The sequence below is a fragment of the Orycteropus afer genome, unplaced genomic scaffold (genome assembly GCF_000298275.1).
Source record: "Orycteropus afer afer isolate SDZICR_OR568_19922 unplaced genomic scaffold, OryAfe1.0 scaffold00470, whole genome shotgun sequence".
Taxonomy (NCBI): domain Eukaryota; kingdom Metazoa; phylum Chordata; class Mammalia; order Tubulidentata; family Orycteropodidae; genus Orycteropus; species Orycteropus afer.
In genome coordinates this window covers 773246-800110 of record NW_006922057.1, presented here as the reverse complement: position 1 = coordinate 800110, position 26865 = coordinate 773246, and the positions used below count along the sequence as shown (strand labels likewise).

Genomic DNA, 26865 nt, shown 5'->3' with positions numbered 1-26865 from the left:
TTTTCTTTGTTGAAGAGGGTCTGTGCAATCCTTCTGCCTAGTCTGTCATCTTGCCAGAACTCCCCCATCAATATTCTTTAAGGACATGGAAAAACCAATCACTAATTTTATATGGAAAGGAAACAGAGCTTGGATAAGCAAAGTACTAACAAAGAAGAAAAACAAAGTAGGAGGTCTCATGCTCCCTGATCTTAAAACCTACTATCCAGCCACAGTAGTCAAACAGCCTGGTACAAGGTATATAATAGAGCTGACAAGGGACAAGGTTGTAGTCACTTCTTGGCCAGAGCCAGCTACCCAGAGGGAGTGAGTAGTTGGACCTGTGGTTTTGGGACCATGGTCTCAGGGGACATCAAGCTCAGCTGGCGTAGCATATTACACAAAAACACTATTCTACATCCTACTTTGTAAGTAGTGACTGGGATTTTAAAAGCTTGCAAGTGGCCATCTAGATGCAGCAATGGGACTCTCCTTGTTCACAGTAAAGAATAATGAAGAAAACACACATGGAAAAAATTAGTCCAAGTGACTGGTACACCATGAGACCCTCAGCCTATACAACTATTAGACCCGAAGAACTATAGTGTATGGCTACCACTGTCAACCACTCGCAGGGGAATCTACATATGAGATCCTGGATAGAGTTGGAGAACAATGTGGAACAAAACTCAAAATCATGAGAAAATAATAAAAAAAAAAAAAGGTATCAGGTTTGCTGGTCTGATAGAGCCTGGTGGAACCCCTGAGACTATGGCCCCTAGATGCCCTTCAGGTCTGGAATTGAACCCACTCCTGTGGCTTCCAGCCAAACAAAAGACAGGCATATGAGCTGAACATTCACATTAGGTAGATACTCTCCTTGGTTGGTGAGATAAATCATGTGAGAATAGAAGAGCTACGTATGTACAGAGAGACAGTTCAAGGGGCAGGAATACATGGGAGGGAAGGACACAGGGAAGAGGTAACTATGGGGAAGAAGTGAGAGGGGAGCTGTTGCATTGTGGGAAATTTCAGTCAATGTCATGAGACAAAGTGTATGTGAGCTGCTGTATGGAAAGCGAATTTGCTCTGTAAACTTTCACCCAAATTAAAATAAAAATTTTAAAAAAAGAAAGAAAGCCTGATACAACAACAGACACAGACAAGTGGAACAGAATTGAGAATCCAGAAATAGACCACAATGGACAACTGATTTTTGACAAAGGGCTGAACCCCATTCAACAGGGAAGAGACAGTCTCTTTAACAAGTACTGCTGGCAAAACTGAATGTCCATTTGCAGAAAAATGCAACAAGATCCATACCTTGCACCACACACAAAAATGGACTCAAGATGGATCAAAGACCTAAATATAAAATCTAACTAAAAGTTCATCAAAGATAAAAGAAGGGCACACTTAGGGGCCCTAAGTTTTGGCATAAATAGACTATCAACCATAACCCAAAATACACCAACAGCAGAAGAGAAACTAGATGGTTAGGACCTTCTAAAAATTAAATTCTTATGTGCATCAAAAGACTTCTCCAAAAGGAAAAAAGAGAACCTACAGATGGGTAAAAAATATTTGACAATAATACATCTGACAAAGGAGTTATCTCTAAAATTTATAGAAAATTTCAACACCTCAACATCAAAAACATAAACAATCCACTTCAAAAATGGGCACAGGACATGAACAGACACTTTACCAAAGAAGATATTCAGGCAGCCAACAAACACATGAAAAAATGTTTAAGATCCTCAGCCATTAGAGATGCAAATCAAAACAACAATGAGATATCATCTTACCCCATTAATAACAGCAGAGTTCAGCAAGACAGACAACAACAAATGTTAGCCAGGGTGTGGACAGATTGGAACTCTCATACACTGCTGGTGGGACTGTAAAATGGTGCAACCACTGTGGAAAATGGTATGGCGCTTCCTTATAAAGTTGGGAATAGAAATACCATTTGATACAGCAACCCCACTACTGGGAATATATCCTAAAGAAGTAAAGTCCAGGACATGAATAGATATATGCACACCCATGTTCACTGAAGCACTATTTATAATAACAAAGAGATGGGAACAACCTAAGTGTCCATCAACAGATGAATGGATATCCAAACTATGGTACACACATACACACAACAGAATACTGTACAAGATTAAAGAATAATGAAGAATCAGCGAATCACTGCATAATATGGATGAACTTGGAGGAAATTATGCTGAGTGCAATAAGTTAACCACAGAAAGACAAAGATTTTATGAGTCCATTATTATAAAAAGGCAAGGAAAGGTTTACATGGGGAAGGAAATTTCCTCTGTTCATTACTAGGCATGAGAGAGGCAGAGAAGGGAGGAAAAATAGATAGATAGTTAAGAGACAGGTTTGATAGAGGTGAAAGGAAAAGCAATAAAACAAAAGCATGAGACTAGCTCAATATCACTAAGGAAAAGGCAGACATGGAGGGGTGCACAAGAGGTACAGATAATAAAGGTAAATACAATTGCATATATAACACCATATCATTAGTAACAGCAAGCCCTAGTCCATGGGTGGATACATAGGTAGACAGAGAAGATCAGGCCAATGGGAATATACCCATGGCCATAAGTAGTAGGTTTGACAGATGATATTCGTATATATGTATTTGTATATTCTATAGAAATGTCCACATGCAGTTCAAACCTAACAGGAGCAAAAGTTAGGATGACTTCTTAGCCACAACTAAGCACCTTGAGGAGTGAGTCACTGGGCCTGCAGGCTGGGGACCGTGGTACAGGGGACATCAAGCTCATCTGGCACAACATGGTATACAAAAATTCTGTTCTACATCCTACTTTGGTGAGTAGCAAATGGGGTCTTAAAAGCTTGTGAGCAGCCATCTAAGATGCAACTATTGATTTCTCCTCATCCAGAGTGAGAAAGAGTGAAGAAAATCAAAGACATATGGAAACAATTAGTCATAAGAACTAAAGGACCATGAGATCCTCAGCTTATATGACCCTGAGACCAGAAGAACTAGTTGGTGTCCTGCTACCACTGTCAACCACTTGGAAAGGGATCAGTGAAGGAGACTGGATAGCATAGGAGAAAAATGTGGAACAAAACTCAAAATCATAAAAATGACCAGGGTTACTGGTCTGATAGAGACTGGTGAAACCCCTGAGACTATGGCCCAGAGATACCCTTTGGAGCTGGAATTGAAATCACTCCTGTCTCTTAACTCTCAGCTAAAAAACAGGTCTAGGAGCTGAACACCTACAGCAGAGAGATGCACACCTTAGAACAACTACCGTAGGAAACCAGAAGGGCAACATTTGCACAGGGAGAAAGGTAGGGAGGCAGGGTTGCACAAACAAGGACACAGGGAGGGGGTAACCACATGGAGGAGTGGCAGGAGAGCTATCACTCTGTGGGGAATGGAATCAGTGTCACAAAACAAAAATATGTATGAACTGTTGAATGTAAAATGAATCCACATTGTAAACTTTCATCCAAATCACAATAAAAAGTTTTTTAAAAAGTTATTTTCTGTATGTTAAGTATTGTTATCTATGTATAAAGATTTACAATGTTTGCTTAAGTTTTACACAAAATGTTAATGATAATTATCTTTGGGCCATAGAGTTATCAGTGTCCCTCAAATTTTTATTTGATTTGAATTTTCTAATTTTTTTCTAAAACGAATATACATAGTAGTTGTTAGGAGCCATTGGGTCGATTTTGACTCATAGCGACCCCATGCAACAGAACAGAATTGCCCATAGGGTTTCCTAGGCTGTAATCTTTACTGGAGCAGATCACCAGGTCTTTTTCCCATTAAGCTGCTGGGTACATTCAGATGGCCAACCTTTCAGCCAAATGCCTAACCACTGCACTGCCAGAGTTCCTTGAAAATGTATTATTCTCTGTGTATATATTTTGGCAATAACATATCAGTCAACCCAAGCTTAAAATGCTGAAAGTCACTTTTAAAGACAATAATCAATTTAATGCAAAATAAATGTTCATAAAAATTCTAAGTAACTTTTTAAGACTTGTTTTTCAGAGACTCCTAGTTCTGAACGTTATAATATCCTCTGCTTGAAATTCATCTAAGGGTTTTCCTGTGGACCTGCTCAATGCCATACCTGCAACTGCAATTGTGCATGACTCTTACCAGATAGCCTCTCCAGAAGGACTGAATGATGAGCGTTGCTTCCTCTTCCGTCAGCAGGAGGGAGAGTGGGACTGGTGGCCGTGGGCTGAAAAGCAATAAAATGGTCATATGCTTGTAGTTGGGCAATCTACTTCTGTAGTGATACTGCATTGGAAACCCAAGGAGGGGTCGCTATGAGTCGGGTCTGACTCCATGGCACATAACAACAACAACAATGTGCCTGTGAGAACCCGTCCTCCAGCCTCCACAATGCCTTTGACAATGTTACAACTTAAGTGCCTCATCCATCCCCATTCTTATATAGCAACAATGTCATTTTTTGGTACCAAAGTTTATATATTTGAGTGAGCATTTTTTATTTTAAAATTCAGGATAGATTTTTTAAAAAAAAAAACCAGCATAATCTTAAATGACTGGTTAGCCTGCTCTTCCTTAGGTAGGCACAGGTTGTTAAATTTTATTTTAGTCCTGAAGTTGCAACATACATTGTTATTGACACAAGAGTATGCCACATAATTCAAGAGACAGAAGGAAAACAACCTTTAGCTATTAAATTATAATTGAGACACAATAAAGGACTCTTCTTCAAATTCTCTACTGAAGGGAAATTAAGTAGTCCATCTCTTCCCTAAAAGCAAGAACTTAGAATTTATCTCCGATAATGTGGTTTATATTCAGGCATATTTCAATTCTACTACATCCTATTAAGCAATAAAATATCTCAAACATGAGGTCAGTGTACAGTTAGATTTTTTTAGTTTATGATAGGATATTTTAAAATCATGGTTAAATATGTTTGTTTGTTTTTCTTAAAAGTTTTATAGAGACAATGACTGCTGTCCAGGTCTTGAAATTCTGACTTGATTCTGTGTCTTTATGTTTCAGCTACTTCTGAAAAGCAAGGGCAAAGACTTTTCAGATATAGTACAAAATTATAAACCTCTGGCATAGTGCTTAAGGCATTTGATTGCTAACCAGCAGGCTGGCGGTTCAAATTCACCAGCCACTCCTGGGAAGGAAGATGGGGCAATCTACTTCCATAGCAATACTGCCTCAGAAACCCAAGGGGGGGGGGTGTCACTATGAGTTGTCTCTGACTCGATGGCACTAAGAGTTTGGAAAGGATGTGGATCCCATGGAGGCCTACTCCAGGACAGGCTCCCCAGAAATGACTTTGCAAGTGAGGGCTCCCCAAGTGCTTTTGCCTCAACGTCCTTCCTAATAACAGCCATCATTAGAGGTTACAGTCATTCTCCTTGTGAAGGCAGGAGTCCCTGGGTGGCACAAAAGGTTACGCACTCAACCACTACCTGAAAGGTCTGCAGCTCAAACCCACTCAGAGGTGCCTCAGAAGACAGCCTGGCAATCTGTTTCCCAAAAGTTTATTTGCTCCAAACACCTTATGGAGCACAGTTCTACTATGCACATATGGAGTCACCATGAGTCAGAATCAACTTGATGGCAGGTAACCACAAGACACAGTGCTAACCAGCTAAGGCGACCCAGCTTGTAGGTGCCCTGGTAGGATCTGGGCATAGATCTGCCAACCGCAAACTCGGGCTCCAGTCTCAGTGTTGTACTGACATACCACACCTCAACCGGGCTCCAGTCTCAGTGTTGTACTGACATACCACACCTCAACCGGGCTCCAGTCTCAGTGTTGTACTGACATACCACACCTCAACCGGGCTCCAGTCTCAGTGTTGTACTGACATACCACACCTCAACCGGGCAAACGCTCACAGGTGCCCAGCCTGACGCAGACTGGAAAGCTAAGCGGCAACAGTGTCTGATTCTCCAGGACCTGGGGTTTTGTTTCCCTCCAAATTTTGTCTAAAGAAACACAACAAAAAAACCTTGATACAGTGTATTTATCTGAATGAATAAATGCTCTTTTAATTATTCCAGAATCTAAGAAATAAAAGCCAGGAATAGCCTTGGAGGTTATCAAGATCATTCCAAGGCAGTACAATGTTGCCAATCTCTGGCTCCCCTTGGGCAGGTCCTTTCTAAAACACTGAAGAAAGGGGAGGCTCCCACTTCTTTGGATAGATACTTCCACCCTCTAAATGTTATCACTGTTAGAAACCTTTCCCTAATGTTCAGTTTCTGTTGTTATTTGCATAATGTGCTGGCTCTTTTTATTTTGGTTTTTGGTTCTGTTTTTGTTTTTATCAATTCTTGTCTGCTATCTGGCTCTCTTTGCTGTAATGGAGCATTCACATTTGGCCACTGGAGGCAGGTGGGCTCCCTGCTTCTACATTAATGTCTCTCCTCTTCTATTGTCCTTAGTCTCTAAATCTCAATTGTATGGCACAAGTAAATCATACCCCTTAAATAATTTCTCTTCACTAGTTAAAAACCTGAAAATATTGGCCACTGAAAACGTTATGAATAGCAGGGAAACATTGTCTGATGTAGTGCTGGAAGATAAGCCCCTCAGGTTGGAAGGCCTTCAAAATATAACTGGGGAAAAGCTGCCTCCTGAAAGTAGAGTAAATCTTAATGACATGGATGGACTAAAGTCTTTGGGACCCTCATTTGTGGAGCTGGCATAAGTCAAAGCGAGAAGAAACAACTGAAAATATCCAATAATCAGAACATGGAATGTACAGAGTATGAATCTAGGAAAACTGGAAGCTAGAAAAATGAAATGGAACACATAAAGAAAGATATCCTACGCATTAGTGAGCTGAAATGGACTGGTTTTGGCCATTTTGAATCAGACAATCCTATATAGTCTACTATGCCGGAAATGACAAACACAAGAGGAATGGCATCAAATTTATCATCAGAAAGAAAACTGCAAGATACATTTTAAAGTACAATGCTGTCAGTGATAGGTCAATATCCAGATGCCTATAAGGAAGACTAACTTAATATTTCTATTATTCAAATTTACACACCAATCACTAAAGCTAAGATGAAGAAATTGAAGATTTTTACCAACTTCTATAGTCTGAAATTAATCAAACACAAAATCAAAATGTATTGATATTTACTGGTGATTGGAATTTGAAAGTTGCAAACAAAGAAGAAGCACTGGTGGTTGAAAAATATGGCCTTGGTGAGTGAAATGATGCCAGAGATCGTATGACAGAATTTTGCACAACCAATTACTTAGTTATTGCAAAAACCTTTTTTCAACCACATAAATGGCAACTATACACATGGACATTACCAGATAGAACATATAGGAATCAAACTGACTACATTTGTGGAAAGAGACAATGAAGAAGTTCAATATTATCAGTCAAAACAAGGCCAGGGGCCAATTGTGGAACAGACCATCAACTGCTCACATGCAAGTTTAAATTGAAGCTGAAGAAACTTCAAACAAGTACATAAGAGCCAAAATATGACCTTGAGTATATCCTACCTGAATTCAGAGATCATCTGAAGAATAAATTGGATGCACCAATGACCGAAGATGAGACAAGCTGTGGGTTGACATTGAGGACATCATACATGAAGAAAGCAAAAGGTCATTAAAAAGACAGGAAAGGAAGGGAAGATCAAAATGGATGTCAGAAGAGACTCTAAAAATTGCTCTTGAATGGAGAGTAATTAAAGTGAATGGAAAAAATGATGAAGTAAAAGAGCTAAACAAGATTTCAAAGGGCAGCTTGAAAGGACAAGTATTATAATGAAAAGTATAAACACCTGGAAAATCAAAGGGGAAGAACACACTTAGCACTTCTCTAGCTGAAAGAACTAAAGAAAAAAGTCAAGCCTTCAGTTGCAATGCTGAGAGATTCTATGGGTAAAATATTGAAGGATGTGGGAAGCATCAAAAGAAAATGGAAGGAATACACAGAGTCACTGTACCAAAAAGGACTGGTCAATGTTCAGCCATTTCAGGAGGTAACATATGATCAAGAATCAGTGGTACTGACGGAAGAAGTCCAAGCTGCACTGAAGGAATTGGTAAAAAAAAAAAAAAAAAAAATTTCTCCAGGAACTGACAGGATATTGAGATGCTTCAAAAACACAGACGCAGCACTCACTCATTTATGCCAGGAAAGCTGGAACACAGCTACCTGGACAGTATGGAAGAAATCCATATCTGGGCCCTTTCCAAAGTAAGGTGACCCAACAGAATGCACAAATTATTGAACAATATCATTACTATCACACATAAGTAAAATGTTGCTGAAGATAATTAAATGGCTATAGCAATATATTGACAGGGAACTGCCAGAAATTCAAGCCAGATAGAACAGGCCATGGAATGACATATAATTGCTGATGTCAGATGGATCTTGGCTGAAAGCAAAGAATACCAGAAAGATATTTACATGTGTTTTATTGACTATGCAAAGGCATTCTACTGTTCAGATCATAACAAATGATGGATAACATTGTGAAGAATGGGAATTCCCAAACACTTAATTGTGCTCATGAAAAACCAGTACATAGACCAAGAGGCAGTCAGTCAAACAGAACAAGGGGGATACTGCATGGTCTCAAATAAGGAAAGGTGCATGTCAGGGCTGTAATCTTTCATCATACTTAGTAATCTATATGTTGAGCAAATAATCCAAGAAGCTGGACTCTAAGAAGAACAATGTAGCATCAGGATTGGAAAAACACTCCTTAACAAACTGAAATATGCAGATGACACAACCTTGCTTGCTGAAAGTGAAGAAGATAGCACTTACTGATGAAGATTAAAGACTACAGCCTCAATGGTCTGATAGAGCCTGGTGGAACCACTGAGACTATGGCCCCTAGCTGCCCTTCAGGTCTGGAATTGAACCCACACCTGTGGCTTCCAGCCAAACAAAAGACAGGCATATGAATTGAACATTTACCTGAGGTAGATACACTCCTTGGAGAGAACAATCATGGGAGAAAGAAGGGCTATTCATGCACAGGGAGACAGCTCAGGGGGCAGAAGAAGTGCATAGAGGGATGGACACAGGGAAGAGGTAACTATTAGGAGAAGTGGGAGGAAAGCTGTTGCATTGTGGTAAATTGTAGTCAATGCCATGAGACAAAGTGTGTGTGAACTGCTGTACGGAAAGTGAATTTGCTCTGTAAACTTTCACCCAAATCACAAAAAAAAAAAAAAAGAAAGAAAGAAAGAAAGACTACAGCCTCTGTATGGATTATACCTCAACATAAAGAAAACAAAAATCCTCACAACTGGACCGATAACCAACCTCATGATAAATGGAGAAAAGATTGAAGTTGTCAAGCATTTCATTTTACTAGCATCCACAATCAACACTCATAGAAGCAGCAATCATGAAATCAAATGAAGTACTGCACTGGGCAAATCTGTTACAAAAGTCCTCTTTAAAGTGTTTAAGAGCAAAGATGTTACTTTGAAGATTAAAGTGTGCCTAACCTAAGCTATGGTATTTTCAGTAGCTTCATGTGCATGAGAGAGCTGGACAAGGAAAAAGGAGGACCACAGAAGAACTGATGCTTTTGAATTGTGGTGTTGAAGAATGCTGAATGCACCATGGACTCCTAGAAGAATGAACAAATGTGTTTTGGAGGAAGTACAGCCAGAATGTTCCTCAGACGTGAGAATGGCTAGACTTTGTCTCTCATATTCTGGTCATGTTGTCAGAAGGGACCAATCTCTGGAGAAAGGTATCATGCTAGGTAAAGTAGAGGGTAAAGAGAAAGACCCTCAATGAGATAGAATGACACAGTGGCTGTGATGATGGGCTCAACCATGGCAATGATTATGAGGATGACACAGGACCGGGCAGTGTTTCATTCTGTTGTACCCAGGGTAGCTGTGAGTCAAAGCAACTAACAACAAAAACAAGTTAAAAATCAGCAAATTTCTAGAGAGGGATTGGCATTGCTAAGCAGACCTTGGTGTGCTGGGAATGAATTTATATACAGAAAGGATCTGTGACCACCATGATAACATTAGGCAAAGGGAGGACACCAAATTGTGCACATAAGAGATAGATGACAGATGCTAATACCAAGCAATGTGTCCACAATACCTCATTACAATTAACACCAAACACCAGGCTACAGATAAACACATAAACACCTGAGAGGATCAGATGGGGGTCAGTGAACAGGAGTATATTCTAGACCAAGGATATATTCAGCTGAGGCTAATCTTGCACAGACACCAGTGATACAAAATACCTGCAGTCCTTACAGAAACAGTAGAAGACACAGACACAGAGTAATCCCTCACAGACAACCAGACACTATGGGAGAGAGATCCAATAGGTCTACTGTCTCAGGACCGTAGTACTGGGGGGCACCAGAATCAACTGACACAACAAAATACATAAAAGCCTTGTTCCACATCCTACATTGGTGAGTAGCGACTGGGGTCTTAAAAGCTTTCAAGATGCCATCTAAGATGCAGCTAACGGTCTCCTAGTGTCGGAAGTGAAGAAGAGTGCAAAAAAACAAGGGTATTTGGAAGCAATCAGCCCTAGGATACAATGGCCCTTGAGACCAGAAGAACTAGATGGTGCTCGGTTACCAATGCCAACCACTCAGGAAAGGATCAAATCTGGAGATCCTGGATAGAGTGGGAGGAAAAACGTGGAACAAAATCCAAAAACTCAATAATGACCGGAATTACTGGTCAGATGAAATCTGATGAGACTCCCAATACTATGGCCCTGGAATACATTCTGCGCCTGGAATAAAACGCACCCCCAGGGGCTGGCTCTCAGCCCAATAGTTAACAAGATGCACACACAGACCACTCAACCAAGGATGATGCACCCACATACTCCATGGTAATACATCCCTTAGAGCAGTAGACCAGGGGACACCAGAGGACCAACATTCAAATTGAGGAAATGCAGGACAAACAGGAGTGTATAAATATGAGGGGCACAGGGGGAGGTTACAGGGTAGGGAGGGGAGGAGACTGGGTTAGGGTTGGACATGGTGAATGGGGAGTGAAACTGAATATACACATAACATTGAATGTAAAACAAGCTCTTAAAAAAGATAAAGAAGAAGAAGAAGAAGAAGAATAGAACACATTAACCCCAGGTTAATGTGGAAGAGAAATTCCTGGACTCTCTTCGCCCAACTCCTGCTCCTTGTGCTCTAGCCATGCTGGCCCTTTTATTTCCTCAGATGTACATGCTCTCTCCCACCTCAGGGTCTTTGCAGAGGTGCTTTCCTCTGCCCCAGTGACCTCTATCCCCTACCAGGGCCACCATGTACGGCTGTGCAGGTTGTTCTCTGCTCAAGGGCACCCAGAAGATGGACCAGAAGCCACTGACACACAGCCCATGCTCAGCTTGCCCAGCCTTGCTTTTGCTCTAGGAAAAGGGTAACTTTTCCTAATTTGTTCAAGGGTACCACAGAGGCTAGTGGGGGCCTGACATCTTTCACTTGGTCCATTTGCTCTTAATCCTTGTGATCTGGACTCAAATGTTATTTATGGAAAGATGTCCTCTGATAAAATCAAGACCCAATGGAGCTCTGTCACTTTCCTTCCTAGTCCTTGAAATGTGGAGATGTAAGACATAAGTAGATAATCTGTGTGATGCCTGAAACCTGTACTGGACTGAAAGCTCCATGAGGGCAGAGACTTGCTCTGTGCATCTTCTCTGGTACACTCCTAACTCAGTACAATGCCTAGCACACAGCAGGCATTCAATAGATACTTGTAGAATGAGCAGTTGTCTCTGTTCCTGGCAATGTGCTCATAAGCACTTTCCACACATTTCATTTAATCCTCACAATAATAATAAGGGGCTATTGTTATCCTTTAAAGTTGAGTGAACTGAGGCTTAGAGATGTGAAGTAACTCGTTTAAGGTTTCCGGTCATCTCCTGCTGAGAATGCATACTGCCAGGGAAACACCCAGAGAGGAGAAGGGGTTAGCTCACATGATCCCCAACATGGAAGTCAGATTCTAGCAGCTGTGAGTGTAAAGTAGAAGAAAATTGTCTTTCGACTAGGGAAAAAATAAAAAATATAAAAATAGGAGGAAAAAAGCTGTAATTATACGATATGCCTTCTTCAATTAACCTTACAGTAATAATTTGGCAGACACTCATTTGTCTGAACCTCTGTAAGGAAATCATATGTCAGGACAACTCAACAAAGTGGAGTTTGTCACTTGTATCTGTGATTTGTTGGTGCCTTTCTCTGTAGCTGCCCAATTTTTCTGCTTTAAATATGTTTTTCTCTATTGAGGTCATGAAATCCTCACAGTAACAGGATTCCTGTCTCAGAATAGCAGTGGGAAAGGAGAACCACAAGTTTTAGGACACAATGGGTGGGGCTGGCCCCAACAAAAGGCTTTCACCAGTAATGAAACCCAGAAGCTCTCTGCATCACAATGACATCTCCAAAAAGCAAAATGAGATTTCTAATAGACCTTTAATTAGTAATACGAGGCTACCTTTAGTGAGTGACATCCCTGCTTTCATCGCCAAATAATAGGGCACTGTCTAGTTCCCAAAGCAAGAGTAAGTATGAGAAAGCCAGTGCAAATCAGGTCAAATGAAAAGGACTGAATCTTTGGGAGTAGTCCCTGGGCATTATCAATCATTTCAGCAGGCTGGTTTGAAGGGATGGGAGACATGCCAGGCCCATCTCTCTTTTTTAGAATCAGACCAACTGGCTTCAGGTCAAATAAAAATAGTGAGCAGAGGCGATAGCTCATGGTGGAGTGGGGGGGAGGGGGACGTACATGCCAATGACACTGGAAGGCAGCTGGGCCTCCTCAAGGACCCACACTGGATGCCCCAAGAGCAGACATTTCTGCATGTTCAAACAGGCACAGAAATGCTGCTAATACATTTGCAAAAAAAAAAAAAAAAAGTTTTACTGTTAATGTTCATTTGTCATGTCTTTCTTCTTTTTTCTCAAATGTGAATTAAATATATTTTAACCAGAAGAATCCATACTGTACTTGTGAGAAGGAACAGGAATTTCTTTTTCCGATTGTGTATGTATATATATATAGACACATGTATCTTTCCCCTTTTGTGGATGCCAAGTAAAAATTTTTAGGACATAAAGAAGCTATACTATAGAATACTCATAAAATCTATACAAATGGGATCTGAACAATTAGTTACTTTCTCTGCACACCTCTAAGAAAAAAAGTATCATCTAAAATCTCATTTAAGACCAGAAGAACCAGATGGTGCCCAGCTACCAATGCCAACCACTCAGGAAAGGATCAACTCTGGAAATCCTGGATAGAGTGGGAGGGAAAATGTGGAACAAAATCCAAAAACTCAATAATGACCAGAGTTACTGGGTGGGTGGAGTCTGGTGAGACTCCCCATACTATGGCCCTGGAATACATACATTCTGGGCCTGGAATAAAGCTCACTCCCAAGGGCTGGCTCTCAGCCCAATAGATGTATATGCAGACCACTCAGCCCAGGATGACACACCCACATACTCTATGGAAATACATCTCCTGGAGCAATCAACCATGGGGCACCAGAGGGGCAACATTCACACAGAGGAAATGGGGGGGACGGTTACTGGGCAGGGAGGGGAGGAGATTGGGTTAGGGTTGGCCATGGTGAGTGAAACTAAATGTACACGTAATGCTGAATGTAAAACAAACTCTTACAATAAAAAATTAAAAAATAAATGAAATCTCATCTAAGCAGGATGAAGTAGGATTGAGAAAAGCTTGCTTTACATTGAAAATTTAATCTCAAATTCTACCTACTTCTCATTAGGTAAGATACTGCTTTCATAGACCATGAATGTACAAGCTGGATGAAAAACCACTTACAAAGACAGTGTTGTTGTGTTCAATAACCCATAAACCAAAAAAAAAAAAAAAAAAAACTCACTGCCATTGAGTCGGGTCCAACTCATAGTGACCCCTCCTTGGGTTTCCAAGGCGGGATCACTACAGAAGTAGTAGGCACTACACCACCAGAGCTCCCCAATGACCCATAGCTACCCTATATGACATAACAGAAGTGCTGTCACTAGGTTTGGTGTCACCCAGTATGGTAACTCATGGTGTTACTCCCTCCAAGGACCTCATCCTATACCAGACATAAAGAATTCTTAGTAATGTTTATTATCAATTTTAATCATAGAATAATATGTGGTAAATACAGTTACAAATTACTTAAATGTAGTATTTCTTAGATTACATAAATACTAAAAACAAAATTGTTTTATAAAATCAATCTACACTGAACTCAAATCACAATAAAAATAAAGAAAAAAATCACTCTACATTGAATTACAACATTATTAGTAACTGAGCAGATGCTCTTTTTTTTTCCTTTTACTCCTTTGACTTTAACTGCTACTTCATTCTTAAAAAAGTTGCCATAGGTTCAAAATTACTAACTACTACAATCCAAAACCAAACTCACTGCCATCAAGTCAGTCCTGACTCATAGCGACCACTCTTTGGATTTCTGACGCAGTATCTCGGGTCCAACTCAACAGCACATAACAACAACAACAACATCTCTACAGAAGTAGGTTGTCCAATCTTCCTTCCAAGGAGTGGCTGCTGGGTTTGAACCACCAGCCTTCTGGTTAACAGTCAAATGCCTTAGGCACTACACCACACAATATTGTAGTTAAAACACCAGAAAATGACAAAACCAGTGATCCACAGCAACACAAACAATAGTAGTGCGTGCAGTCAAACCCACGTGGTTTGAAGTGTCAGTGTAATTGGATAATAATGACAGTTCTGCTGGGGTGAATTAGAAGGTTCAAAAAGTAAATTAGCATAGAGTATTTAGCCTTATACATATAGCCATATATCCATACATATAATTTGGGCTTACAAAAATGTTTTTATTGTTATAACTACTTACAGGGATATTTTTATAAAAAATAATAAAGTTCTGCTGAAACATGGCACAAAAATTTTATAGACAGGCATTGTGGCATCACCTCCTCAGACAGTGATATCTGGTGCAGTTCGCATCCCCTGTACTCCACAGTAATGTCACTGCAGTCAAACAGCCCTCTAGAGTTTCTTTATGGGAGCAGATCATGGGGATTTTTTCCTGTGGAGCCACCGGTGGGTTCGAACCACCAAGCTTTTGGTTAACAGCCAAGTGCTTAACCATTGGGCCATGGTGCACAGTCTAAAGATTTGCAGTAGCCTCGTTTTTGATAATGCCCACCCATTATATTCAGCAAAAGAGATGTTACCCAGAACTTGCCCTCAGCCTTAACTAGTTTCCCAAGCAACCCATGCTGGAGGCATGACAATCTTTAGTTATGAACTTAAAAATATTTGGAAGAGGTACAATAGGATATTTTAAGTATTTGGAAATAGAGGTATTTCCAGACATATTGTGACTAGCCATGAGGATGCAATGTCCTGGGACTCTTTCCATTCCAGCCTTCCGTGATATGAGAACAGCTCCAAAAATCAGTGGGGAAGAGGCTGGCTGCACTGCTCTCTGGCAGTCTTGAAGCACATTCAGAAATCATGGTGACTAGGATGTGATCTTACTTTTGCCCCCTCACTAATCTCTACCCTGGGAGACCAACAAGCACTTATTACCCCAGCATCAGGCTGAATCATTTACCTAGTTAAACACAGAGTTGAGTCCCATTTTACCAAACCTATCATTGGAAGCAGTTCTGTGCCCAGATAACAGGGCTCATGAAACTATGCACTGCAAGACCACATGTTCACCCCTATGGGTTTCAGATATAACGATCTTAAAAAATAAGGCTGTGATACTTGATATATTTTTTCATAGAAAATATACCAAGATTTCTATGCTATTTAGCCTCTTAACTTGTTACCTCATGTTTTTTCAAAGTGACTTAAGGAAAACATAAGTGGGGTATTATTTTTCTGTTTCAAAATATTTCAGTACAAGAAGTATGGCAAGGTTCCTTTGAGAAGTATTGGGCAAGTTTCTGATGTATATAAGCCAATAATTCATTTCTGCACGATAATCTCTATAGCACAGATGTCTGGAAACAACAAAAGATATATTGACATCTATGTTACTGGCTGACCATGATCCATTCCTCTTTTTCTGGTAAGGTCCCCAAACTTTCTGGCCACTCTGCACATATCCATGAAAGACCTTGAAAGAACTATGAATATGGATTCTGGGAATACAAATGAATTGTAGCAAGGAACAAATAATCTGAAAAATAGGACAGACTGCACATAAGATTACAAAGCAAACAACAATTACAGTGAAATGTGATTATCAAAATATTTTAAAAAATTAGTGATATACTAGATGCAATGATGGGTGTCTCCTCTTCCAGAGCCAAGAACAATGAAGAAAACCAAATATTCATGGAAACAATTAGTCCTAGCAACTGGTACACCATCCAATCTGCAGCCTATACGATTATGAGACCAGAAGAACTAGATGGTGGCTGTCAACCACTCAGAGGGTCATCTATGGAGGAGATTCTGGATAGAGAGGGAGAACAATGTGGAACAAAACTCAAAATCATTTGAAAAAAAAAAAAAAAATGGACAGGCATATGAGTTGAGGTAGGTACACTCCTTGGAGAGAACAAGCATGGGAGAAAGAAGGGCTGCTTATGCACAGGGAGACAGCTCAGGGGTCAGGAGTGCATGGAGGGATGGACACAGGGAAGAGGTAACCGTCGGGAGGAAGTGGGAGGGGAGATGTTGCATTGTGGTAAATTGTGGTCAATGTCATGAGACAAAGTGTATGTGAACTGCTGTATGGAAAGTGAATTTGCTCTGTAAATTTTCACCCAAATTACAATTTAAAAAAATTAGTGATATATGTACTTCTAAATTATGCAGTAAATAACAAGAGCTAATAATCCTACTTCCATAGTGATACTGCCTCGGAAACCCAAGGAGGGGTCGCTGTGAGTCGGGTTTGACTCGTCGGCACATAAAAACAACAACAATGGCAATTAACTACTGTAATTTGAAAGAGGTGATGAGTGTCAATGATATTTCCAAATATCTGCAGCAAATGTAATGTGACAGGAAAGTATCTGGGATTTCTACTCAGTGACAAAGTCACAGGCACTACAGATACACTGAGGTTTGTTGTCCACATTCATAACTAATCAAACATAAAACCCACTGCCATCAAGTCAACTCTCACTCACAACAACCCTATAGGACAGTGTAGAACAGCCCCACAGTGTTTCTGTGGTGGTTATGTTGTGTGTCAACTTGGCTGGGCCTGGCTGAGTGGCTGGGCAGCTGGTGGTAGTTATTCCACATGATGAGACTGGCAATCATGTCCATGGTGGGATCTACCACAAGCAGCTGAGTAGCTGCCTTTGTGATGTGGTCTGCTTCCTGTATATAAGGAGAAGCCTTGGCAATGGTCTTAGCTTAGGGTACCTTGAACCCTGCATGTAGCTGTGTGGTTGTTCAGCAGCCTGCCATGGTCTGTCGACCTGGGGACTTACAATAGACTTGAATTAATAGCCTGCCATGTGGTTTGGTAACATCAGGCCTGTGCCTTTTCACTTGTCAACCTTGGACTTGGCAGCCTCAGCAGCCAGCAGGTGTCCGAGTGAAGAAAAGCCCCTAGCTTCAGTGGGCTGGGAGCTGGACACAGAGCTGAAGCCCAAGGCTGAGGGGCTTTCACCCAGCCCCTAGAGCCTGGCACTTTGAACTTGGACTTAAAGCCACCCAATTTAAGAGAATAAACTCCTGTTTGTTAAGGCCATCCCATTTGTGGTTATTTCTTGTCAGAGCAACACTAGGTAACCAGAACAGTTTCCAAGCCTATAAATCTTTACAGAAGCAGACTCTCTCATCTTTCTCCCACAGAGTGGCTGGTGGGTTCAATCCACTGACCTTTTGGTAAGTGGCCCAATACCAGCCACAGCGCCAAAAAAAAAAAAACCAAACCAAACTCACTGCCATCGAGTTGGATCTGACTCATAGTGAACTCTCCTTGGGTTTCTGAGCGCCACCAGAGGTTAAACTGCAGTTAGAAACTAGTGGAAATAAAGAAGTGATCTTCCCGTCTTCTAAGTTTGGTGACACTGGAATCATAGGCAGTTTTGGCTGGAGCTGGGGGTAAGGAAGGAAAATGAGCTTTCTATTCAGTATGAGATTGAAGACAAAGAAGTAAAAAATGAACAGGATGAATCCCAACAGTGAAATGAGCATCTGCAAACAGAGAGCAACCTGGAAATTATGGAACATGACTGTTTCCCAGTGGGAAGAGGAATTCAAAGTAGTACAGTGGGCTGAGAGAGAGAAAAAAAAAAAAGAAAAAAAAAAAAAACGTTTCCTGGTTCCATTTCCGATCAGTTGTGATTCTTCATTAAACCCAACACAGTTTCAAAATAAAATTCTTATTTCTCCTAGGGTTTTATTTCTCCAAGGGGTCCCCATTTGGCTAGTCCATTCAAGCCCAAAACCTTGGAGTCATTCTTGACCTCTCTTGCTCTATTCCACAAATCCCATCCATCAGCAAGTCTTTTTGGTTCCAACCTCAAAATATATCCTAATCCAACCTCTTCTTACCTCCTCCTTCCCAAGCTGCGTGGTACCCTGCCTGCAGGTGCCTCCTCACTGGCCTCCCTGCTTGCCTGATGGCAGACAGCTGGCTTCAATCAACTCCCCACCCAGCTGCCAGAGTGATCTTTTCAAAAGATAAATCAGATTACATCCCTCTCCTGCACAACTCCCTCCCTTAGTTCCCTAACACACCTGGAATATGGGGGTGGGGGAAAGATTCAAACTCTTTCTCACAGTACCCAAGGCCCTACCCAAGCTGGTCCCAGACTACCCAGCCCTCTCTGACTTCATTTCCTATGATTTCTTCTCCCACCTCACTGGCCAAGCTTGTTCCATTCTCAAGACCTTTGTATTGGCTGCTTCCTGTGCCTAGAATAATCTTCCTTCAGATCTCCCTATTGTTGGCTCCCTCTGCTTGTCATTCAGGCCTCTGCGCCAGCATCTCCTTAGAGAAATGGACCTTCCCTGGCTTCTCTATCTAAACCACCACTACCTCTCGCCACAGCCCTGTGACTCTCAAACCACTTACTCTGCTCCATTTTTCTTCAAAGCACCTGGGACTTCATGATATAAAATGTTTATGTTAGTCTGTCTTCCCACTACAATGTAAACTCCATGGGGACTGAAAATTTTTCTCTCTTGTCCCCACTCTATTCACGGTGCCTAAAAAAGTACCTGGCACATAGCAGACATTCAATAAATATTTTTGAGTGATAACATTATTACAGATAGGGAAATGGAAAACTTTCTTAATTTTAGAATTTATAAGTGGCAGGGCTGAGGTTAAATGCAGATAATTCTCTCCTTTGCTTGCTTCTTTCTGCTACCCCGTATTTCATCATGCTAACCATGGTTCTCTTAACAAAGGATGAAAGTTATCATTCTGTGTACCCTAGTAGCACAATGCAAAAGCACTGAGCTGCTAGCTGAAAGGTCAGCTGTTTGAAACCACCCAGTGGCTCTGCAGGAGAAAAAACCTGAAAATCAGCTCCTATAAAGATTGTTGTTGTTATGTGCCATCGAGTTGGACTTGACTCATAGCGACCCCTCCTTGGGTTTCTGAGGCAGTAGCACTATGGAACCTTCCTTCCAAGGAGTGGCTGATGGGTTTGAACCACCAGCCTTCTAGTTAGCAGTCAAGTGCTTTAGGCACTACAATACCAGAGCTCCTCCTATAAAGATTACAACCTAGGAAACTCTATGAGGTAGTTCTACATGGAGTCACTATGAGTTGGAATCAACTTGATGGCACACAACAAAAACAAGATCATACTTTGAACACTATTAGCTCTCTGCAATGTATATCTTTACTTTTTAATCTGCCCATGATACCCTCCCTTCTTTTTGTGTATTATCCTCAGATTTTGCTTTGGCATAAATCTCCCTGTCTGTGTTGGGGGAACTGTGGGTCACAGCAACTTGCCCTTTCTTTGGCCAAAGAATATACCTGAGACCCAAGCTTAGCCAAGCAGATGCTTTTGCCCTGGAGCAAGAATCTTGAGTGGACTGACAGAGACCAAGAGCATTCACCCAGGCAACACTGTCTTAACAAGCCAGGTCATTAGCTTACGCTACTGGGTCATCAGATCTGCTCTGGTTCCTGGTCATGTTTGTGAGTTATCTTAGTACTATCCCAGTATATACACTTTTCTTAAATAGCCCTTAAATTTATGCTGCTTATAACAAAGAAGTCTATAATCCTCAATGCAACCCTATAAGGCAGATATTATCACGATCTCCAATGTACAGGAGAGGAGTGAAGTTCAAAGACATGAAGGGACTGATTCCAAGTTGTCTTGCTATGGCAGGCTAGATGATAGCAACCCCAAGATGTCCACATGCTAATCCTCAGACCCTGTGAATACATGGCAAAAGGGACTTTGCAGTTGTGATTAAATGAAGGATCTTGCCATGAGGAGATTATCCTGGATTATGTGGTGGGCCCAATGGTGTAATTACAAGTGTCCTTATAAAAGAGAGGCAGAAGGTGATAGTACTACAGATATGACAATAGAAGCAAGAGGTAGGAGTAATGGAAAGAAGGGGCTGTAAGCCAAGGAATGCAGTGGCCTTCAGAAGCTAGAAAGGTAGGAGTAGATTCTCCTCAAGAGCCTCTGACATCACAATTTTAGTCCAGTGAAACAGATTTTGGCCTCCAAAATTATAAGAGAATAGATACGTGTTGTTTTAAGCCACCGAGTTTGTGTTAATTTGCTATAGCAGCAATAGGAAACTAATACACCAACTAATAAATGCTGGAGCTAAAATTGAACCCATATGTGCTGCCTCACCCAAGCTCTCTGGGCTTGTTTCCAAATACAGGCAGTTCCCAGATTACAAATGAGTTCCATTCCTAAATCTGTCTTTAAGTAGAATTTGCATGTAAATTGAATTTGAACATAAGTCAAATCTGTATGTAAGCTGGAATACGGTTTGTATCTAATGTCAGTGAGTCAGAAAGTTGTATACAATTTATATCTAAGGTCTGTCAGTCAAATGTTTGTCTTAGTACATAGTATACAGTATACCTTTCTATGCATAAAAAAAATAAACAGTTCCAGATACACTGAAACATCTTTAACACAATAAAGCAGCAGTAATAATTATATTTTGATATGTGTTGCAAAGCAGCACCCATTTGTAGGAGCTCTGGTAGTATAGTGCCTAAGGTATTTGACTGCTAACCAGAAGGCTAGTGGTTCAAACCCATCCGCCACTCCTCGGAAGGAAGAGTGTGAGATCTACTTGCATAGAGATACCACCCCAGAAATCCAAGGAGGCATCACCATGAGTCAGACCTGACTCCATGGCAGTGAGTTTGGTTTTGGTTGGTATATACTTCAAATTTTTAATGTAAAAGACTTCCAGTCTTTCTCTTGAACTAACAACCCCACTCCCGGTACCAAATTCTATTCTGGTTATCTAGTGCCACTCTGATAAGAAATATATCACAGATGGAAAGGCCTTAACAAACAGGAGTTTATTCTTACAATTTGGAGGCTTTAAGTCCAAGTTCAAAGTGCCAGGCTCTTGGGGCTGGGTGAAAGCCCCTCAGCCTTGGGCTTCAGCTCTGCCTCCAGCTCCCGGTCCACTGAAGCTAGAGGCGTTTCTTCACTCAGACAGCTAGCTGCTGGCTGCTGAGGCTGAGAAGCCCCAAGGTTGACAAATAAAAAGGCACAGTCCCGATGTTACCAAACCACATGGCAGGCCATTAATTTAAGTCCATTGTAAGTCCCAACGTTGGCAGAACATGGCAGGCTGCTGAACAATGACATGGCTACATGCAGGGTCCAAGCATGTCATAGGCTAGAGACCATTCCCAAGGCTTCTCCTTATATACAGGAAGCAGACTACATCCCAAAGGCAGCTACTCAGCTGCTTGTGGTAGTTCCCACCATGGAGTTGATTGCCAGTCTCATCATGGGGAATAACTACAACCAGCTGCCCAGCCACTCAACCAGGCCCAGCCAAGTTGGCACACAAATATAACTACCACAGTTGGTATGTGCCTCAAATTTTTAATGTAATATACTTTATGGAGGTTGGTTCAAAACTAAGGGTTATACGTAAGTCAGATATTCATAACGTGGGGACTATCTGCAGTCATATCTAGAAACAGCAGGAAGAAGGGAGGGAAGCAGCACTGTGTGCCCTAGAGAAGATTTCACCCACAAGTCAAACCCCCAGAGAGAGGGAGGTGCTCGGAGGGTTTATACATATCAGCATGTCCTGAATTCAGGAAACAGCTCTCCTTCCTTCCTGCTTGAAAATGAATGCTAATATAAAATACAAAGATGACTTACTATTCTCACGAGATTCTCTGGGCCATAAAACTACTGAAACTGAAATCTACCCTTCCACAGGATAAAATAAATTAAAAGGGTTATTATTATTATTATTATTATTATCCTATCAACAGGGCAGGACAGAAAATTCTCTGTTGTGCCACCATCTAATTATGATCTTTAGAGCAAAATACATGTAGCTTCCTATGCCATTTTACAGGCATAAGCGTTTTTGGCCCCACTGTTAACCTCAGCACAAATAGATCATCATACAGCTTGTGCTTGTCCTCAAATGGCACGGTGACACTTTCGTTTTTACCTCAGTTTTTAGTCATAAGATACCTTTCACCAACATGAAAGGATCATGGTTTTTTTTTTTTTTTGTAAGAGTAGAACTTAGCTGAAAAGACATTTCACCCAAAGCAACCTTTTCTTTTCTCTTCTAAAATACAACTTCTGTTTCATTGAAGGTCTCAGCTGTAACGATGTCTTTCCTGTACCTCCTCCCCTGAGACCTGTGACCACAAAGCAGTGCATTTCTGTACCTTATGCTTGTTTACTTACTTATTTTTACAAATGTGTCAGACCAATTCTTGGGGCATTCTTTTTTGGTCAAAATGAAAAGCTAAACTTCTCCTGTTATAAGGAGAAGCACATAATTTCATTGCTTCTGATGGATTGGTTGGTTTAGTCAGGACTACCTGCTACAAAATAGTTATGGATTTATAAACAGGAGTAAAGCCAACGAGAGACATTATATAACTCACCACTACTGAAAGGTAGGGGAAAAACACTGTCATCAAGTTTTGATTAGAGCATGTGGTAAACTGTGCTCTTGTTCCCAATTGTTGTAAGAAAGGCCCCTAGGGAGCACAAACAGTTTATATTCAGCTGGTAAGTGACAGGTTGGTGGTTTGAATCCACCCAGCAGCACCACAGGAAAAAAGGCCTGGGGATCTGTTTCTGTGAAGATTACAGCCAAAAAATCCCTACAGAGCAGTTCTTGTCTGTGTCACATGGGGTCACCACACATTTGAATCCACAGCACACAACCACCACCCTGTAAGAGGATTATGCATCTTTATTCTTTGCCATGTGCCTTGCAGTTCTTCCCTGTGGTAGTCTAACATCCCCATACCACTGATATTGAACTTGGCCACATGACTTGCATTGGCCAATGAAATGTGAGCAGCAGTGAAGTTTGCCATTGCACTACACAGCCATTGTTCTCTCTGTGTGGAAGAAGGTCAGAACGCTCCTTCATTCTGGACCCCAGAATGAAAAGACATGTGGAACAGAACTGAAGCTGATATGCAGCCAATATGGAACAAGGATGAAGAATAAACCTTTCTTGTTAAAAGGCACTGAGATGTTGGGGTGGTTTGTTACTGCAGCAGAACCTAGAGAAAGCTGACTAATCCAGAGAACTGGAGGGTAGTTGGGGCAATACCATATAGGACAACGTTATCAGTCAGGACTCTTTTAAAAATTTAACTCAAATAGGTTAAGTATGTTGTTGTTGTTATTGCTGTTGTTGTTATGTGCCGTCGAGTCAAATCCAACTTATAGTGAACGCTCCTTGGGTTTCCGAGGCAGTATCACTACGGAAGTAGATTGCCCCATCTTTCTTCCGAGGAGTGGCTGGTTGGTTTGAACCACCAGCCTTCTGGTTAGCAGTCAAGTGCTTTAGGCACTATGCTACCAGAGCTCCTGTTGTTGTTAGGTGCTATCAAATCAATTTTGATTCAAAGTGACCCCTGTATGAGAGTAGAACTGCCTCATAGGGTTTTCTAGGCCATAATCTTTACAAGGGCAGATCACCAGGTCTTTCTACAATGGAGCTTCTGGGTGGTTCTGAGCCACTAACCTTTTGGCAGCTGAGCACTCAACTGTTGTGTCACCAGAGGCTCCTTGTCTTATAAAACCCAAACCGAACCCACTGTTGTGGAGTCAGATCTAACTCACAGTGACCCCTCCTTGGGTTTCTGAGGCAGTATCACTACAGAAGTAGATTGCCCAACCTTCCTTCTGAGGAAGGAAGTTGATTCCGAGAGTGTTGATTATTTTGAGTGGGCTCTTGCCCCAAGTTGAACTAATCATGGTCCTTCCCTGGAATTTTAGGGGTTTGACTTTAGAATAATTTCCTGACATGGGAACTGCAGAAGCAATGGGTCTGAAAAGAGAATAGAGACACAAACAGAGGAAGGAAGAGGAGAGACAGGTGAAGAAACTGAATAGCCTCCCAGCCCTTGGTTTTGAGCATCCCTGTGGCCAACTGAGTTCTATTCTTGGGCTCTGACAGACACCCCAGTAATATTATAAGATCCTGGTTTTGCTTAAGCTATCTTAAAGTTGTCTTTCTGTCACTAACTAATAAAAAATTCTGTCTTCTGTAGATTGAGGTGTAGGATGTTCCAAGAGAAGGTAAAATAGTCACCTAGTCCAAAAATTACAAAACTGAGCAATGTAATAAATATCCTTTGGCTTTACAATTGTTTTAAGTAATTATGTAGAAAACTTAAAAGTTACAAAATACACACACATACACACATATATATAAAGGAAGAAATAAGTCATCCATGTTCCTGACATATATTCAATAGTGGAATATCCTTTCGAAAGATATTTTAACTCAAGTTATTTAATTCCATGATGATCCTTGATTTTAAACATTCTTACTTTATTTAACAACTATATATTTTTTATACATGATAAATTTTAGTTTCTTTATAACCCAAGTTTTGTTCTTGACTATATAAATAGGTAGCTATTAAAAAAAAAAAAAAAAATCATGGACGAGGAATGAGCAACTGAGCAGGCGCAGACAGTGAAGAGTACACTCAATTACGGTGGCACCTGTGGGAAGGGCCCATTATTGATGTGATAAGCAATCAGCAGCTACCCGTGACAAATTATCCCAACCTACCAGCTGTGATCTGACAATATGACTTCAAGCATAGAAGGCAGCTGGGGTTGGTAGAATGCATCTTACAAGAACATTAAAATAAGACCCTCACGTTTTAGATCGTTTCCAAGCTGGTAGATAGGATTATTTGAGGCAAATGCTAGTATACCTCTATATAAAGGAGCTCTGGTGGGACAGTGGGTAAGGCATTTGGCTGTTAACCACAAGGTCAGTAGTTCAAACCCACCAGCTAATCCCTGGGAAGAAGATGGGGCAATTTACTTCCATAAAGTTTTACAGCTTTGGTAACCCTATGGGGGCCACTAAGAATCAAAATTGACTTGATGGCAGATGGATTTTTAGTTTTATACCCATATATACAGTTGTTGTTGTGATGTGCCGTCGAGTAGGACCCGACTCATAGCGACCCCTCCTTGGGGTCTAAGCTGCGCCTGACACCTTAGACTACCTTGGCTATCTTGGCTGGTGGGTTTTAACTGTCAGCCTGCTGGTCAGCAGTCAAATGCCTTAGGCACTACACTACCAGAGCTCCCATAAATATAGTAGAATTACATTTTACCCAGGTGTGTATTCTAAAATTAAGGCATAAGATGAAAATCACATATAATCATTTACCTATAATATTCCTTAAATTACACATATAAAGACATAGTATCTTTCAGTCTTGCATGACCAGTTTTCTCCCAACCTTCAAAGTTATCACTTTTAAATGTTAGATAACATAAGAGGGAGTGAGGCACAGAAGTTCACCATGTTCTTAGTAGCATGGACTCTGGAGCCAGGCTTCCTAGGTTCAAATCCTGCCAGCTCTTCCTCTGGTTCCTGACCTCCCTAGGCTGGGTCAACAGGTGCCAGACTCAGCCTGTTTCTTAGTTGCTGCACTTCCCCCACTTCCACTCTTCAAGGGACCAAGTGGTCACCACAAGTGAGCAGCACACCAGGCTATGGCTTTTTGATGGGCATCTGACTTTCTTGCCTGGATTCACACAAAGCCAAACCAATTATTGGAAATTCAGAAAGCAAAATAGTCTTTTCTCTCCAGAGCCTTTCTACAAATGCAAATCTCCTGTTCTCTCACCAGTTCTGGGTGGATCTTCATGTCTTTTCAAATGCAAATTTCCTGACTCTGAATGTTCCGGGTGGGGCTTAGGTTTTCCACCTAAGCCCCTAATACACAGGGATAGAGCATTCAAACCAACAGCCTGTGGGGGGGGGGGGCGCAAATTCCAATCCCCTTTTTTGCATATCCAATCAAATATTGGCTAAAGGTGGACTTATATGCTCTCTATTATCCATACCCAATATTCATTTCTAACACACAACGAGGTAAGAGAACATTCAATATCTTTAGTACATTCAGATAAACACATAATCCAAAACATATAACCCTTTTTGAAACATTGCAGTTTCATCTTCTCTTCACCTTGACTATCTTCCTATTCTATGCATTTGGCCTTGGCCTCTGCCTCTGGCTAGGTGGAACCAGAAGCCTTGGCCTCCTAGCAACTATCTCCTTGAATCAGCCTGGTTCTTGCCCCAGGCCCTTCTCCCCTCAGCTGCAACATAATATTTCTTTTTTTTTTTTTTT

At 41.1% G+C, this 26865-nt stretch overlaps 1 protein-coding gene across 1 annotated transcript in view; it reads right to left on the bottom strand.

Moving 5' to 3' along the window:
- The window catches only part of IQCK (IQ motif containing K), a 248949-nt gene that overhangs the window by 81103 nt on the left and 140981 nt on the right, over positions 1-26865 (bottom strand). Inside the window, exon 5 of the mRNA XM_007954737.1 lies at positions 4151-4235. Coding sequence (XP_007952928.1) covers positions 4151-4235 — 85 coding nt within the window. The remainder of the gene's footprint in view (positions 1-4150; positions 4236-26865) is intronic.